The sequence below is a fragment of the Natator depressus genome, chromosome 12 (assembly GCF_965152275.1).
Source record: "Natator depressus isolate rNatDep1 chromosome 12, rNatDep2.hap1, whole genome shotgun sequence".
NCBI lineage: Eukaryota > Metazoa > Chordata > Testudines > Cheloniidae > Natator > Natator depressus.
The window spans coordinates 40342340-40360270 of record NC_134245.1 but is presented as its reverse complement, the minus strand read 5'-3'; the positions used below and the strand labels follow the sequence as shown (position 1 = coordinate 40360270).

The following is a 17931-nucleotide window of genomic DNA, read 5'->3' as shown; positions in this document are numbered from 1 at the left end:
ATGGTTTAATTTCTAGTGCATGCTGGGGAGCCTTTTAAAATGGTTCAAGGTTAGTATTAGTAGCTTCTAAGCCTTTGTGTTACTTAGAGAAATTTTCATAAGAACCGAGCACTGATGAATGGTTCCTGCTGCCCATTTCCCTAATGGGGTCACCTCCTTAAAGGGTGCACATATTGCTTGTTGAAAAAAGAACAGGAGTACTTGTGTCACCTTAGAGACTAACAAATTTATTTGAGCATAAGCTTTTGTGGGCTACAGCCCACTTCATTGGATGCATAGAATGGAACATATAGGACGAAGATATATAACCTACAGAGAACATGAAAAGGTGGAGTAAGAGGCTAATTAATTAAGAATTAGCCTCTTACTCCACCTTGTTATCTTCTTCCTATATGTTCCAATCTATGCAGCTGATGAAGTGGGCTGTAGCCCACGAAAGCTTATGCTCTAATAAATTTGTTAGTCTCTAAGGTGCCACAAGTACTCCTGGTTTTTTTGCAGATACAAATTAACACGGCTGCTACTCTGAAACATGTTGCTTGTTCTAATTAGTTCTTCCATGTTTAATGACAGTGTTTTTTCCATCTTTCTTTCTCTTCCTTTGACTATTTGTGTTTTTTTGTTTTTTGTTTTTATTTTGGGGGATCAGGGGTACTTGATGCTGTTGCTAATGAAAAACAGGAAGATTCTTCTAAATTACAGGCTGTGAAATGCTGGTAAGAAATCTCCTCCTGTGAGTATTGTCTGTGTTTTTCCCACTATTGCATGTCTGTTTTCTATAGACATAAAAATTATAAAATGAGTATATTTTAACCTGTTTACAAATAATTTAAAAGTATGGCTACTTATTTTTGGCATTCCCCTCCCTCATCAAATATATGTATGCAAACACCATAGACGATATCTGCAGAAAATAAATGTAAGTGTAGTAAAGTATATTTTGGCAATATAGGTGCCACTTCTGAATTGTATGGTATCCCCACAAGGCATTCTGTGACTTTCCTGGCAGTTATTCCTACCCTAGTTCTCGTCTTCCTGTCCCCTGCAGCTTCCATCAGTTCAGATCTCCTCCTGAATTTCCTGCTTCCAGACACCCTTAGTCCTGCTTTGATCCTATTCCCAATTAGCATTCCTGCTATGCATCTTTCAGTCTTCAGTCCCAGCCTGTGGTGTTGTGTAAAGCTGATAGTTTGAGCAGAATACACAGTAACCTCTTTTTGTATGTATTATAAAAACTGTCAAAGTTTTCTTCATTTTGGCAGTTTGACTGGTGAAAACAAATTTAAAGGGAAAAATAGTAATGAACTGTACTCCATATATCGTGGATCGTGGCTCCCGTTTATTGTTCCTGAACAGTTCTTTTGTTGTTTTTCATTTGTAGGCTGAACATATTCACTGTGACAATGTACAAAAGCACCAACTTTCCAGAGTCTTTGCAACAGTTCTTCATTCACACCCTGACTGAGATTCTTACCTATAATCCTTTGTTGAAAGGTAGGACTCAAGGAAGGAAAGGCTAGCTCTTCATGCTGTAGCTAGTGCATCAATCCTTGGCTGTAATGTGATACAGTTATAGGAAAAAATTGAGTTCTAAGTGTACAATACAGTCCCCCCCCCCCCCCCCCCCCCCCCAGTGCTTGATGTCACTTTTTTGTGTGTGTGGTTTATTTTCTATTGGCTTACATCAAATGTTAAGGCAGGAGGGCTGCTGGTCTTTGGTGCCTACTCTAAAGCATGACTTGTCCAGGAAGAAATACATTTGGACTGCAAAGCACATGGAAAATAGCCCCATTGAACTGTGGTGTGGCGCTGCTTACCTGCTAATTGGGAGAAGTTTACACATAGTACTAAATGCAGGCTGTCTGTTAAAGTGTGAGGAAAGGTGGTGAATCACTGTCTGAAATATATCTGGATGCCTGATTTCAGGGAGGTTTCATGTTTTTATTCCTGATCTAACTACTGGTAATAATAAAACTTGTTTTCTTTCCTGTGGACGCAGCATCTGATGCCATACATATGCAGAGAGAGTGGAGTTTTGCAAGAACCTGTCCACTGCTTACTACCTTGTATCGCAAAGTATGTCTGTCTCCCAAGATTTGCAAAGAGAATATTGTTTATATTTTTGCAGATCTTCAATTTCTGAAAACTTTCACTGCTTGATGTATTAAAATTGGTTTAAGAATATATTTACTCCAGTTTGTATACTTATTTTTCTTGTTGAAATGCTAATAATATACTCTAGATTGAGATGGGACTTCTCAAGAACAGTGTATTTCAGTCACACAATCTGAGTCACCTAATAGAGGTAGGCAACGGTGTGGTGGAAAGAAAATGTAGTCATAAGATTTTTTGTTTTGATTTAACTTTGTACAACTATGTGTGGATAAAGGAGGGAAAATGAAAGTAAAAGCACTCATTTAACAATAACAGTAACTATAAATAAATAAATAAAGTGCTGGGCGCAGGGCACTTGGGTTGTTTGGTTTTGTTAAAGGACTTGACCTTGCTCCCACTGAAGTAAATGGGAGAATTGCTGTTTGTTGTAGCAGGAATAGGGTCAAAAAGGACTAGGGGTCTGGGAAGCTGGTGCGTTGGACAGGTAGCTTTGTCTGAAAATAAGGAAGAAGGGAATTACCTTATTAATGAAAGGTTTCAGAGTAACAGCCGTGTTAGTCTGTATTCGCAAAAAGAAAAGGAGTACTTGTGGCACCTTAGAGACTAACCAATTTATTTGAGCATAAGCTTTCGTGAGCTACAGCTCTCTTCATCGGATGCATCCGATGAAGTGAGCTGTAGCTCACGAAAGCTTATGCTCAAATAAATTGGTTAGTCTCTAAGGTGCCACAAGTACTCCTTTTCTTCTTATTAATGAAGTCAGGAGTGTCCTGTGAGAAGAGAATCTGGGTGGGTTTCACTTTAGTGCCTGGTTAGAATGCATAGCTAAAGAGATTCACTGTTCCTGTCTTCCAGCTGTTTGTGGCATTCAGTGCAGAGAAGTTGATGTGTCATTTGCAGCAGATTCTGGAGACTCATGAGGTGAATTGGCAGCACGTGCTGTCCTGCTTTTCTACATTGGTAGTCTGCCAGACTGAAGCAGAGCAGCTGGTTAAAGGTACAGAGGGCTGAGAAACTTGGTAGGGAACCTGTGTGCATTGCTGTGTCTTGCTTTCCAAATGCTGAACAGTCAGCCATTATAATATTAAATTTATAATCACTGCTTTTAGATGGCTTCAGACGTATAATTGTCTGCTGTGTTTATAAGGTAATAAACAATTCAGGAGCTCTGCTTTTCCTGTTAAATACTCCAAGTTTCACCTTGATGCACGTGCTACATGCTATGACTTTCCCCTTTCTCAAATTTTAAATTCAGCTCGCTGTGGTTATGTGATAACCATCTTAATTGCTAATGTGGTTGGCAGGGTGTTCCAGAGTCTGACTTCTGCCTTCACGTGTGCATTTGCAATGTGATACTAGTAGGTAAACTCCATTTTTCTGCGTTTCCTATTGTGCATTCAATTGCTGTATTCTGTGCAGTGCTTGGAGCCCTGTAGAGTCTAAAGGATTTGTTGAATAGCAACGGTGCCTTTTTATTATATATGAAAAGATGTTGAGATAGAGTCCCAAAGCCTCTCCCAAATTTGAATCTGTAGTGTAGTATTATGTGCTGCCCCTTGTCCCTGTTTCCCAGACCTCTTTTTTTCCATAGATAATTGGCTTCATTTATTGTAGTAATATTCCAACACAGTTGCCAAGATTCCATTAAGTTTTTACCACAGATATTTAGTGTTTTGGGCCTATTGTTATACCTTTTCTAGACCTACTGAGCAGTCTGCTGATAAAAGCCTTTGAGAATTACGATATGGAAAACATGATCACTGCATTCTTGATAGCTCGTCAGGCTGCCCTTGAGGGTCCTGCTGTGTTCATGCCCTATGCTGAATGGTTTAAGGTAAGACTAAATAAGGACTAACTGGGAATCTTATTCCTTAACTGAAGAGGAAGTGTGTACAAGGGAGACAGTTGGAAAGAATGAGTTGATATAAACGTGTACAAGAAGATCTTCATTTCAGTCAGTCAGCCTGGAGTAGAAATAGAGCAACAATTGATGATACTGTATATTATTAGTCTTAAATATTGCCTTTGTATTTACAAATAAATTGCTTCTTTAATCAGTCTAGCTTTCTCTGCTCTTTCCTTCCTCCCTCCCTAACTCCTTGTTGGCTTCTCCATTTATTGGTCAGAAATGTCTCTCCTTGCACAACATTTGTTACGATCATAATTGAAATCATCATTAACACAAGTTGTAGGCTAGAGAAATGCATGTGTAAGGTACTCATGTTTACCAAAAATGTGTGTGCAGTTTTTGTAATTGCATGTGTTGATCAGTTAGGATAATTGATCATTTGCTTTTACAGTTGTTGTAAATCTGTATGCAATTTACGCATACAAATTCTCATGCATTTTTGTACATGTAAATTGTCTTGAAAGGTCTGAAAATATGTCCTGAAGCTTTTGATGGTGAAATATTTAGGATTTATTGAAAAGTGAAATGATTCTTTGTTTGTGTGATCTTAATAAATCAATATATTATCCCTGTAATGCTTAACTGTATCAGAACAAAGATATATTTCCCCTGTGTAGAAACCGGTACATTTGCTCTTGCAAATCCTTCAGTATATCACCTCATTTAACTATCTATAAATGTCCTCACGAGAGAGCATTAAACCAAACTTTGATATTTACTGTGGTAGATTTTCCAGCAGATTGATTTATTTTTTTTATAAATAGTATCCTTTGAATATCTTTTTGCAGAAACACTATCTGGGCAGATAAGATTTGTAGGGTATTTGGGATTTCTGCACTGAGTGTAGCAGGGTGCAACGGTAGTAATTTTATCAAGCCTGAAAGACAATATTTGCATTTTCCCCCTTTCAGGTTTCCTTTGGCAATGCCAGTGGTTATCATGGTAGCAGTAAGAAGGCTTTGGTCTTTCTCTTCGAGTTCCTATCAGAATTGGTTCCCTTTGAAGCACCCCAATATCTGAAGGTGAGAAGCTTCTTATGAAGATCATTTTCTTGTGGGGCTGTTAGGGGTCTGTTCCAAACTGCTTCAGCTTATCAGACTAAGGTCACATGGCCCTTGACTGGGCCAGATTATTATTATAACTTTCAATATGTACCTGAGAAGCAGGACCAAGTTTTCTCTGTAAAATAAAGTAGCAGAGGGTTCTTTTAATGCCTTGACACAATGAAGAAAGAGTACCTTGGCACTAAATTAAAATTCATAGCAATTTTTTATGTGGAAAGATTTCCTTTGCCATATAACTGGCTTTTCTGTGAGCTCTTAAGCAGGCAACAGTGCCTTGTCATTGTCTAGCTTCAGAGCTCCCAGGAATCTGTAAGGAGATGAACCAGAAGCTGGCTTTTGTATGCTGTCAAAATAATAAACCCTTGCTTTGAATTTACTCTTTAGGTCCATATAATGCATCCACCTTTTGTACCAACAAAATACCGTCCCTTTCTCTTGGAATATATCACTCTGGCCAAAACCCGATTGGCTGATTTCAAGGTTGGTGAAAAACATTCTCCTCCACCTGAAAAATCCTTTTCCATCAGAATATCAGTTGCTCTGTGACATTTTCCTTTTTCTTGTGACTTACAGGTTGCTATTGAAGACATGGGGCTCTATGAGGATTTATCTTCAACAAAGGAAGCTGTGCAGGTACTGGAGGATTTTCCAGGATAACTTCCAGTAAATTATACTTTTTGTTACTGTGGTAACACTTCTCAGTACAAAATTACACAGCATTATTGGCTACATGCAAAACTATGCAAAATATCAGCTCAGTAAATAATTAATTATTTTTAATTTTGTATAGCATCTGTTTGTTGTAGAATCTACATGACTCTCACATTTAAGGGGAATAATCCATGGTGGGAGAGAGTTGTCTACAGATTGCAGTTTTATACTGTTTTGTTTAAGATGTATTTTGAATAATACTAATCAAAAAGGGAATATTTGGCTTGATCCTTTTGAGTCACACTTTATTCTATATTTTCTGTATTTTGATTAGTTGGTAATGCAATAGGATATACTGATGGAATGTGGAAATAAGTAAAGAAACTGAATATATTTTAAAGTGCATGAAATAGGGCTATTGTCAGTGGTGCAGCAGCTAAGTACATTGGTGGTTTGTCTCAGGAGGATCAAATTCTATTTAAGTCCCTAGTGAAAGGGTCATCTAGTCTCTTCCTCATCTGCATTAGATATGTTTGCACACTGGGAGATTGCCACAAGTTGTTGCAACTTCATGTGATTAGCAGCCTGCTTGAGAGACGCCTAGATTGCCATACCCTGCATTCTGTTTAGTTCTAGCCAATGCAATTAAGTGAAAGGTTATGAGCACTGAATTCAACCCCAAAAGCCAAAGCACATGAAATACAGAAGATAGAGCAGCCTTACCAGTATACTTGCACTGTTACTCTCCATACCAGCCTATTTCAGTTATGTAGTTGCACCCTTTGTCTCTGTGCAGTAAAAATAAGACCACCATTACTAAGCATGAAAGAAAAGGCAAGAATGATTTACTCTGTTATGCTAAAGACTCTGTTATGCTAAAGTAAACTATGCTGTTCCCTCCTTGTCACCTACATGAGCCAGCCCCAGAGCCAGGCACTTGAAGATGTTGAAAAGGCCATTCGGATATTTGAAAATACAGGGAAGATCCCAACAAGTGTGATGGAGGCCAGGTATGGTATCTTTGTAGAAGTTTCTCAAAAGATTCTGTTTCAAGAGCACATCAAAGAAAAAATAAGAGAAAAGTTTAGGATGGAAGCAAAGAAGCACTTAAGAAAATCTTGCTAATTTATCCAGTGCTACAGTAATCATCTAAACTCAGGCTATTTGTGCAGATGATACTCAGAAGATAAAAAGGCCATGTGCACACAGAAGGGAAGACACTGGTTCCGTTATAAAGCCATCTTTTGAGGATGTTTAAAAATCAAGAAACCAATGTCTATAAGAATGCACTGTGTGAAAAACCCAGTGTTTCATACTATGAATACTAACTGGGAATTTGGACTCTATCCTCTGAGAAGCTAACAGGAAGGAAACCCCACAGTAAGAATAGTTAACCCGGGTATGGTATTTCTCCATTTTAAATTGCTGAGTTTTTATGGTTAATAAAGTTTGTTCTGGTTTTTAACTGAAGGAACTATACTCAAATATTCTTATTTGTGTAGCAAGCAGAAATCACTCCTAAGATATTAACGAAATTGCCCTCTGTATTTAGTTACTAATCTTTTCCCCTTCTGTTTCAGTATTTTCAGAAGACCCTATTATACTTCCCACTTTATTCCTGCCTTACTCATGCCACGTGTGGTTAGTATTTTTCTTATCCTTTCATTTGGAAACATGTTTGTGGGTAGTAAATGCATTTCTGACTTGGCTGCTTTTTGTTACAGCTCCCTGAAATTCCAGACTCGCGCATCGTTTTTATAGACTCCTTAAAGAGGTATGAAAATAAAGCACATGAGGCAAAGGGAGTTTCTGATTTTCTGGACTATGTGTTAGGAATGTTTGACTGCAGAATCAGGTTATCTGAGGTTCATGCACTGACACCTTGTTTGCAAAATGGTACCTACTAGCTAATCTCATGGATAGGATTTCTCCCCCTCTGAGACACCTGGTTTCAGCTGGCAGGTACAGTGCCTTGCTGCTGGGTTTGCTGCAATGGCAATACTTCAAGATCTGCCTTTGTTTTGTCAGGATAGTGTCTAAGGAGGACATATTCCATGTTAAGGACTCAATCATTCCTGAATATTGACTGTTTGATATTTTCTTGCCCAGTGGGAATAAACTTGTTTTAAAACTAGTAACTTTTCTGTAGCTGACTTTAACACAAACATTTCTATATGAATGCCTCATTTGTAGGCATTCAATTGTGTCTCTTAATTCCAAACTATATCTAAGACTTAGGGCTTGTCTATATGGTGAGATAATGCACTGTATGAGGGTGTGATTTCTAAAGTGCACTAACCTATTGAGCATTAATTGGTCCTTATAGACCCTGCTGGTATTCTTCAATATAGTGCTGTCTGAAACAGTACTAAGTTAAAGTGCACTAGGGAACGCTTAGTGTGCACCAGCAGGGTCTACATGGACCAACTAAAGCACGTTAGTACGCTTTAGAAATCACACCCGCATAGAGCGTATTACCCCACCATGTAGACAAGTTCCTAGCTGCATGTTACAACTTAAACTGATATAATTGATCTAATCCTGCTGTAAACACTGTAATGAACATTTAGTATTGTTTACCTTCCTATCAAGTGTTTGGAGGTCATACAGTCTTTGATCTCAGTCTTGTCCTGCACTTGAGATGAGTGCATGCTCTGTCCCATAACTGCACTCCCTTTTGTGCACTCTTGCCCCCACATATTATATAATACTGCTAATCTCTAGTGTGCAACTATCTTGACCTTATGCCAGATCATAAAAATGTTGTCAAGTGCAGTGTCTGCTTTAGTGTTACTAGTCTATGGGGAAAAATTCTTGTATGAAATATAGTTATGCACTTACTTTAATGAGTCTGAACTCTGTGGTTAAATGGTGTAAATGGAAAAAAAACTTTCTCTTACTGCAGAGCTGACAAAATTCCGCCAAACTTGTACTCCAGATATGTCCAAGCTTGTCATTCTTTGAAAGAGAAACACTTACAAGGTGAGAAATATCGGTATTTACTAAAGCATTAGTTTGTGAGAGCAATGAACCAAGATTAAACATCTGTTTTCACTGATGCCCTTTTAGATAGGAATTTTTCCAAGCATTACAAATCAGATTCTTTCCCTATATATAGACAACAGTGATTGGAGTTTCATTAATACATAAAACCAAATATATTGTAGTTTGATTCTGAATTTTATTAGGGTGGTGTTTGTATTAAATATATTTGCTTGGCTATCTGCCATCCAGGGTGATGGATGTAATAAAAATGTGTAGATAAATAAATGAGTGATCTTTGCTTTTCTTTAAGACTTTATTGGCCTCTGGATTTCCTCCTCCCCAGCTTCTCTAGTAGTCAGGTGTGTACATATAATTCTGGTGAGAATTTTGCTGGTTATTGACAACAAGGAGATGCCCTGACAGCTGTTGCAGGATTGTCTGTTACCTTTTCTGTTTGTACAAGTGGATGATGGATGCAACCTTGTACTCCTGGGGTATAGTTCCTTGAGTCCACATTGACTGGAAAAATTCAGTCAGTTTCAGAGCCATGTGCAAGCCTCTGGCTTTATAGACTTCTGGTATAGCATCTGCTCCAGGTGCTTTACCATTTGACAGCAGGTCCATCACTTTTGCAGTTTCAGTGAGCGTTGGGGGATCAGCAAGAGATATGTTAATATCAATCTGGGGCAGTTGATCAATTGCCTCCTTGCTAATAGATGCTTGATATGTTGTTAAACTGTTCTGCCCACCTTTACTGTATCTTTTCTTTGTCACTTAGCAGTGTGGTACCATCAGCACTCAGTACTGGAAATGTTCCTGATGATTATGGCCCATAGATTGTCCTTAGAGCATCATAGAAACTCTTCATACCATTGCTGTCTGCATAAGACTGACTCTCATCTGCCTGGCTGCTCAGTCATCAGTTTTGCATCTCTCTAAGTTTGCGTTGGACAATCCTCTTGATGTTGTTGAAGACTGCCTTCTTAGACGTTGAAATGCTGTCTCCTAAACAGGACTTATGGAGCCGATATTTCTCATTCAATAGTCTCCCTTTGTCAGTATTGTTTTCATCAAACCAATCTTGATGTTTACGTGTGATGGAACCATGGATATTTGATGCAGCTGAGTACATGATGCCGAATTTTCCTTGATGTTGTTAGTTTGCATCAATTGTTACAAGTTGCGCAGTTCTTCAGCAAAGGCCTGTTTCACATTCTCCTGTTTTAATTTGGAGACATTAAGCTTTTCGGGTGCTTTTTTTTACCTTGTGGTCTTCCACTAGGATGTATCTGGATATTCAGCTTGAAGACTATAAGCCTTTGATCAGTCCAGCATTCTGCATTTCTCATGGCCTTTGTCACTCTAACATCCTGTTTATCTCTTCTCCTGATGATGACATAGTTAATATGATGCCAGTGCTTGAAGCTCAGATGCATCCAAGACCTCTTGTCACAGTTTGACAGGTGGAAGACTGTGTGGGTGATGTCTTTTTTTGTGTGATTTTTTTTCGATCGCTGTAGCAGGATCCCCATCAGCTGCAGTATTCTGACCAGGGTTAAGGTGAAGCAGAAAATGTTTAGGCCACCTGCTGAATCGCCTTGTGCAACACATTGGATAAGGACTCCTGCCTGAGAGACAGTGTGGCTTCAGGAAAGGATGCAGGATCATAGACATGGTGTTTGCAGCTTGTCAACTTCAAGAGAAATACCAGGAACAGAACTCCAACCTGTATATGACTTTCATTGACCTGAAAAAAGCATTTACTATAATCAGTTGGGAGGGCCTTTGGAAGATCATGGCAAAATTCATTTGCCCAGAGAAATTCATCACAATGGTTCGGCAATTCCATGATGGCATGGTCCCTTGTGTTATGGATGATGAGTCATCTGAACCATTCCCAGTCATCAATGGAGTCAAGCAGGGCTGTGTGTTGGCCCCAGTCCTCTTCAGTATGAGGTTTTCTGCCATGCTTACAGATGCCTTTTGTGACTGTGACACTGGGATTGGCATCAGATACCGGACTGATGGCAGATTTTCAATCTGAGGAGACTACAGATAAAGACACAGGTACAGGAAGTGACAGTTCATGATCTTCTGTTTGCTGATGACTGTTCTCTGAATGCCGAATCTGAGTCTGACATGCAGCGGAGTATAAACTGTTTCTCTTCAGCTTGTGATAATTTTGGTCTCTCAATCAACCTCAAGAAAACAGAAATGATGTACCAGCCTGTGCGAGGAAAACCTTACATAGAGCTACTATCACAGTGAATGGCGAAACCCTTCAGGCAGTGAACAAGTTCACCTGTCTCAGCAGTACACTGTCATGTGCAATTCACAGCGATGATTAAACCAATGCCAGAATTGCCAAAGCAAGTGTTGGCCTTTGGCAGACTACATGCAAATGTGTGGGAGCGCAGAGGCATTAGTCAACAAACAAAACTGAAGTCTACTAAGCCATTAAGTTGCCAACTATGATCTATGCATGCAAAATGTGGACAGTGTACAAACGCCATGTTATGAAGCTAACTCACTTTCACGTGGGCTGTCTGAGGAAACCAATGAGGATAAGATGGCAAGACCAGGCTCCAGATATTGAGGTTCTCATATGGGCAGGTATTCCAAGCATCCATTCTCCTTGATGAAATCACAGATGAGATGGGCATGCCATGTCACCAGAATGTCAGATGAACAACTGCCAAAGATCTTTTAGGGTGAGCTAAAGTAGGGAAAGCACACTCAGGGAGGCCAGCAGAAATGTTTCAAAGACTCAACATTTCGACATTGACCCAGATATTTGAGAAGATCTTGCCCATGATCATTCTACCTGGCGAAGTCTCATCCATACTGGAGCTACAGTCTGTGAGCAGAGGAGAACCACTGAGGCACACCAGAAGCACCAGCAGTGTGAATCTCACAAGAGCAGTATGTCCACTGTTAATCAAGTAACTCATAGTGGCATCTCTTGCTAAGTGTGCCACAGAGAGTTCAAAGCTCAAATTGGCCTGATCAGCTACTCATGTGTTCACAGAAACCAAACCAATCAGTAATGTCTTGGTCATCTTCAAACTTGAAGGACGAACAACAACAAGAACACAATGGCACATATCGCTCTTTAGAGTAGTGGTCATTTGGATATCACGTTTTAAAAATCTGGTGGCTGTCAATTTGCAAATGGAAGAGTCTGCAGAGAGGTATATGTATTGTTACAGTTTCTACTGCAAATCATTTTCTGTCAACAAGAGAAAAAATTTTCCCATCTAAATTTAAACTTTATCAGCTGTCTTTGTGGTGGTAGACTGCAGTTCCATGTTGCAGAGCCTCAAGAAAGCAACTATATTAAGTGTCTTTTTGGCTGAACTTGGTCATTTTATTGCTATAGGATTGATCCAAACTCAGTCAGGTATTGGCTCTTGGAATGTGAGAGCATAGGACTGTCTACAGTGAATGAAGCGCACTTGTGGCAGACAGAGTCAGTTGCTACAATGGCAATTCCAAAACTATGTCTAATTGCTAGGTCATATTTAGCAAGCAGGTAGTTGGATTTCTGCTGCCCTTTGGGGGGCAGAGAGACAAGACCCATGTTCTATATAGGAGCAGGAATTAAGGTTAAGGAGCTGAGGTAGAGATACTTTATTGGATTTCTGTACCTCCTTACTCTTGCCACCATTTTTAATTCCTTGCCAAATCTATATATGAACACTTGCTGTGATTGAGAACATGACTTCTAAAAAGCCATGTATGTGGTTCTGTAAAAATCATTACCATAGTGTCTTCATCTCTTCTTCTTCAGAGACTAAGTGCTCTCAGCCCTGAGTAACATAGTCCTCACTAGTCTGCAGAGTGAGAACCTAAGTCCTGATCTTCTGCATGACAGTACTTCATCCAGGCTTTGTTGTGGTCCTGCCTTTCAAAGGACGGGATAAAGTGCATGCCCAAGGAGAAGGGGATGAGAAATAGATCTGAAAATGTAACAATTACAGTTGCCAATCCACACCTGTTTGAGGTGGATTTAATTTAAGATCCCATCACAGCCATCATGTTGGTGCTATTGTAAATTTTTGAACGGACTCTTTTATGTATTCTCTGTTAGCAAATGGATTTTCAAAACACTAACATTTTAAAATTGGCAATATCTTCAAATACAAGGAAGTTTATTTCAAAATCATGAAGTAATGCAGGTCAAACTAGCATGGGGATTGGCAACCTTTGGTCAGCACATCCCTCGGCCCACGCCGCTTCTCACAGCCCCCATTGGCCTGGAACGGCAAACCCGGCCAGTGGGAGCTGCGATCAGCCAAACCTGTGGACGCTGCAGGTAAACAAACCGTCCTGGCCCACCAGCGGATTTCCCTGACGGGCCGCGTGCCAAAGGTTGTCAATCTCTGGACTAGCTAATATGAAACAGGAATATTTTACAAGTGTGCTCAAAAGTTTGTACACAGAAAATAACTCCTGCTAAAACCATTTCAAACATGAAAAAAGTCTCACAAAGAAGCAGTAGCTATATAGGGAGGTTTCAACCCCTTTTGCGTAACATGAAGACACAGATGCTGTTAAATACCTAATATTCAGCTGCTTAGTGTTCTCCTGGTTTCCAGGAGATGCAGAAGTACTAAGTGGTGACAGTTGTGCAGGTCTCTGTGATCAAAATAAAAAGCTTGTAAAGAATCATTTGAGTTGACAATGACCTCTAGTGGCTCATCCTAGTTAATATTTTCTACATCATAGTAGAACTGATTCAATAGGGCCTAAATCAACCTTGGTGCATGTGACATTATCCAGGGTTCAATCTGTTGACTGTTGAACAGCTGTGTCCCCTTAATTCTCTAGCCTAGGGTGCCTCTTGCGTTGCTTTGCTGTCAGAACATCCGCTCCTGGCCTGTTTGCATAGCCTTCAGCATGCAAATTCACTTCCATTTAAATACATGAGAACTCTGACCAGTCACTCATGAATTACATACAGGGCGACACCCACAAATTCCCAGTCCCAGCCTTGTCCCCCAGAAATGTCTTGTACTGCTCAGTACCCTTCTGAACAGTACAAACTCATAGAAAGTCTGTCCTTTCATAAAGGAAAATGATAATGCACCAGCCTTGTTATCCCTAATAGTTTCCTACACACTTTAATCCAATACCTAATTTAACAAACTAAATTAACTTAAAAACAAAAGGTTTTGTCTCACCATGTGCTACAGCAATCTGTATTAGCTGAAAAGCCTTCCAGCTAGGACCACCCCACCCCCAGTTCAATTATGCTTTCTTTGTCTTTTGAGCATTGTAGCTGCCATGAGCAGATATGGGGGGGGAGAAGAGAGGTGAAGTGGAGGCCACGGTCTCTCATTCTTATACCACTCTCCCCTCTTTGAGGATTACCCCCAGCTAGGGTGTAGGTGACAAGCTGTCTGCTGTGGACGAGAGATTTGAACTATCCCTGTGATTAAATGTAAATTTCTTTTTTACACCTTTTCCCCCTGCTGGAGAATGGCTGTTTAAGCAGGTGACAGACTTTTAACATCTGGCTGGGAGTTGGTCTGTCCTTTGTTCCTGAAAAACTGGTTTGGGCTTCAGAGTAGCAGCCATGTTAGTCTGTATCCACAAAAAGAAAAGGAGGACTTGTGGCACCTTAGAGACTAAAAAATTTGAGCATAAGCTTTCGTGAGCTACAGCTCACTTCATCGGATTCATTCAGTGGAAAATACAGTGGGGAGATTTATATACATAGAGAACATGAAACAATGGGTGTTACCGTACACACTGTGACGAGAAAAGAAAAGGAGTACTTGTGGCACCTTAGAGACTAACCAATTTATTTGAGCATAAGCTTTAAGCATAAGCTGTAGCTCACGAAAGCTTATGCTCAAATTGGTTAGTCTTTAAGGTGCCACAAGTACTCCTTTTCTTTTTGCGAATACAGACTAACACGGCTGTTACTCTGAAAACTGTGACGAGAGTGATCAGGTAAGGTGAGCTATTACCAGCAGGAGAGCAGGGGTGGGGGGGAACCTTTTGTAGTGATAATCAAGGTGGGCCATTTCCAGCAGTTGACTTGGAGCATGTTACAGCAATGATACATAGTTGAATCTTCTAACTTTATATACAGTGTTGATACACACATTTTACTAGGACAATAATGTTCAGCAGATTGAGTTTTCCAATGATATCTCACATGGCATACTTTGTGCAAAATTTATCATCGTCTTGTAAAAATGGTGAACATAATAGTGTAACTGTCACAGAGTAATTATATGGATATCAGTGGAATTATACCAGGGTTGAATTTTGTCCATCTTTAAACCATCTCTGTTAATTTTGGTCTAGCTTTGGCTCTCACTATAAAGGAGACTCAGCAGCCTCTCTTAAAAACTTGTTGTATTGCTGAACTGTTATAATAATCAGATGTTCCCTAATTAACCTAATTCTTTACCTGAAAAACCTTCACTTGTCCTAGGCTGTTTCAGTTAACAGAGCCAAAAATAACTCAGACACTGTTCCTACCTGCTGAACGTTCAATGACAAACTCTACTTGATGGTTTCTAGGGCTGGACTATTCTGAATTGAAATGTTGCTGGTGGCAGTGTCTCTGTGGTGACAAGTGGGAACTTGCCTTCTTTTGCAATTCAAACAAAATAAACCCAATGTACCCAGCTGGAGATTTTTGTAGAGTTCTTGCTTTCTTGTTTGAGGAGAATCTGATTACTTAGTGTTTAACTTGGTATTTCTGGAATGTTTTCCCAGCCTTGCTGGGAGAAAAGACACTTTATAGAATCACAGAAATGAAGGGCTGGAAGGGACTTTGAGAAGTCATCAAGTCCAGCTCCCTGCACTGATTAGGAATAAGTAAACCTAGACCATCCCTGACAGGTATTTTTCCAACCGATTCTTAAAAATCTTCAATGATGGGGATACCACACCCTTCCTTGGAAGTTTATTCCAGAATTTAACAATCCTTATAGTTAGAATTTTTTTTCCTAATCTAACCTAAATCTCCCTTGCTGCCAATTAAGGCCATTACTACTTGTTCTACCTTCAGTGGACATGGAGAACAATCCTTCACTGCTCTCTTTATAACAGCCCTTAACATAGTTGAAGACTGTTCTCAGCTCCCCCCTCAGTTGTCTTTTTTTCTCAAGACTAAACTTGTCAGGTTTTTTTAACCTTTCCTCATACATCAAGTTATCTAAAACTTTTATCAATATTGTTGCTCTCCTCTGGATTCTCTCTCCAATTTGTGCACATCTTTCCTAAAGTGCAGTGTCCAGAACTGGACATCCTATTCCAGCTGAGGCCTCACCAATGCTGAGTAGAGCAGGACCATTACCTCCTGTGTCTTCCATATGACACTCTGTTAATATACCCCACGATAACAGTAGGGACCACCTAGCCAGCTGTTCCCCATTTTGTAGTAGTGCATTTGATTTTTTTTTTCCTTCCAAGTTGTAGTGTAGTATAATACTTTGCACTTGTTTTTATTGAATTTCATCTTGTTGATTTCAGAGCAATTCACCAAGTCTTTTTTTAAATTCTAAACCTGTCCTCCAAAGTGCTTGCAACCCTTCTGCATCTTGGTGTCATTAGCAACTTTTATAATCATATTCTCCACTCCACTGTCCAAGTTATTAATGAACATTTGAATAGTACTGGGCCCAGGATTGACTCCTGTGGGACCACATTGGATATACCGTCCCAGTCTGAGAGAGAACCATTGATAACTGTTCTTTAAGTACAGTCTTTCAAACAGTTGTGCACCATCTTATAGTAATTTCATCTAGACCATATTTCCCTAGTTTGCTTATGAGAATTTCTGGAGGCTGGAAGAAAAAAAGAATAGTAAGGAAAATATGAAGTAAGATTTCTTCATTTCTTGGTTCTGAAAGTTAAATTCCTTCCTGAACTAGACATAAATTCATAACTGACTAGTCAAGTGGTACAATGATTTACTCCTGCGGGAATTCTGCGCCAAAACATTAAAAATTCTGCAACAAAAAATTAAAAATTCTGCACACACTATTTTCAAATTCTGCAAAATTTTGTGTATTTTATTTGTCAAAATAAGACAATATAATCACACTAATTTCAATTATTTTTGGTCATTTATTTCAAAATATCTGTTAGCAAGTATGTCTGCAACAATACAGACAACAAAAAAGATTCAGAAAATGTTTTTTGACAAATAGATTCCTTACTGGGCATATTAATACAGAACGCTGAGTAATAATTCATTTAAACTACCATACAGAACCATATTTCCCGCACCCCCCAGAAGCAGTGCAAGGCTGGGGGGAGTCGGGTAACGGAGGAGCTGAGGGAGCGGGAAATAATTGCTGGGAAGGAGCCTGGGTGTGAAATTTGACAGTTGTTGGTTATGGGTGGGAAAAGTATGGAACAGGTTTTTTTGGGGGCTGGAAGGAACTGTTAGGGAGCTTCCCCCATGCAGATCCTGGATGATCCCAAGCCTTTCCCATTCAGTCAGGCACATTTGTCCCTCCACCCCTACTCAGACACCCATGTCCCCATGTGTCTCTGTGCCCCCACTCAGCCACCCCTTGTCCCTATGTGGTCCTGCACCCCCTTTCCGTCACCATGTGGCCCTGTGCCTCCACTCTCATTCAACCCCTGCCCCAGTCTGTCCTCCCCCACTAGCTCTTATGAGCCCCTGTCTGACCCCCCCCAGCAACCCCATGCTGTCTGTCTCCCCATAGTCCCTCCCTGTTTCCTGACCTGACCCAGCTGGCACAGTGAAGAAGGCATGCTTTCTCTTCCCTAGCATGCTGGGAGTGGCTGCTGTGCTCTATCACCACAGCATCCTCTGTTGGGTAAAAGGAGGAACTGCAGCAACTTTTCAGCAGAAGCTTTTTTCTAGGGAAAAAATTAAAAATATGCACGGCTCATTGATTATGCACACACAGTAGTGCAGAATTCCCCCAGGAGTAAATGATTTTGAGGATAAAAATGATTCTGTACATTGTGGCAGAGCCATGTTTTATGTATATATATACACTATTTTATATCCCAAAGTGAATTCTGCTTTCACATTAACCCTAAGTAGAGATCAGAGAATCATTGCTTTAGGTTTTGCATATTTAAAGTGGTGGTTCCACTCTCTCGACTCTAGTGAGGCCTCAGCTGGAGTACTGTGTCCAGTTTTGGGTGCCATGCTTTCTCCAATTTGTCCTCATCTCTGAGAATGCGCGGAAAGCATCACAAATG

General features: G+C 40.0%; 1 protein-coding gene across 1 annotated transcript in view; it reads left to right on the top strand.

The window, feature by feature from the left end:
- The window catches only part of FANCA (FA complementation group A), a 68520-nt gene that overhangs the window by 20060 nt on the left and 30529 nt on the right, over positions 1-17931 (top strand). Inside the window, exons 10-21 of the mRNA XM_074968920.1 lie at positions 650-716; positions 1382-1494; positions 2000-2076; positions 2971-3112; positions 3816-3949; positions 4936-5046; positions 5473-5568; positions 5662-5721; positions 6661-6749; positions 7320-7380; positions 7464-7513; positions 8645-8721. Of these exons, the coding sequence (XP_074825021.1) occupies positions 650-716; positions 1382-1494; positions 2000-2076; positions 2971-3112; positions 3816-3949; positions 4936-5046; positions 5473-5568; positions 5662-5721; positions 6661-6749; positions 7320-7380; positions 7464-7513; positions 8645-8721 (1077 nt within the window). The remainder of the gene's footprint in view (positions 1-649; positions 717-1381; positions 1495-1999; positions 2077-2970; positions 3113-3815; positions 3950-4935; positions 5047-5472; positions 5569-5661; positions 5722-6660; positions 6750-7319; positions 7381-7463; positions 7514-8644; positions 8722-17931) is intronic.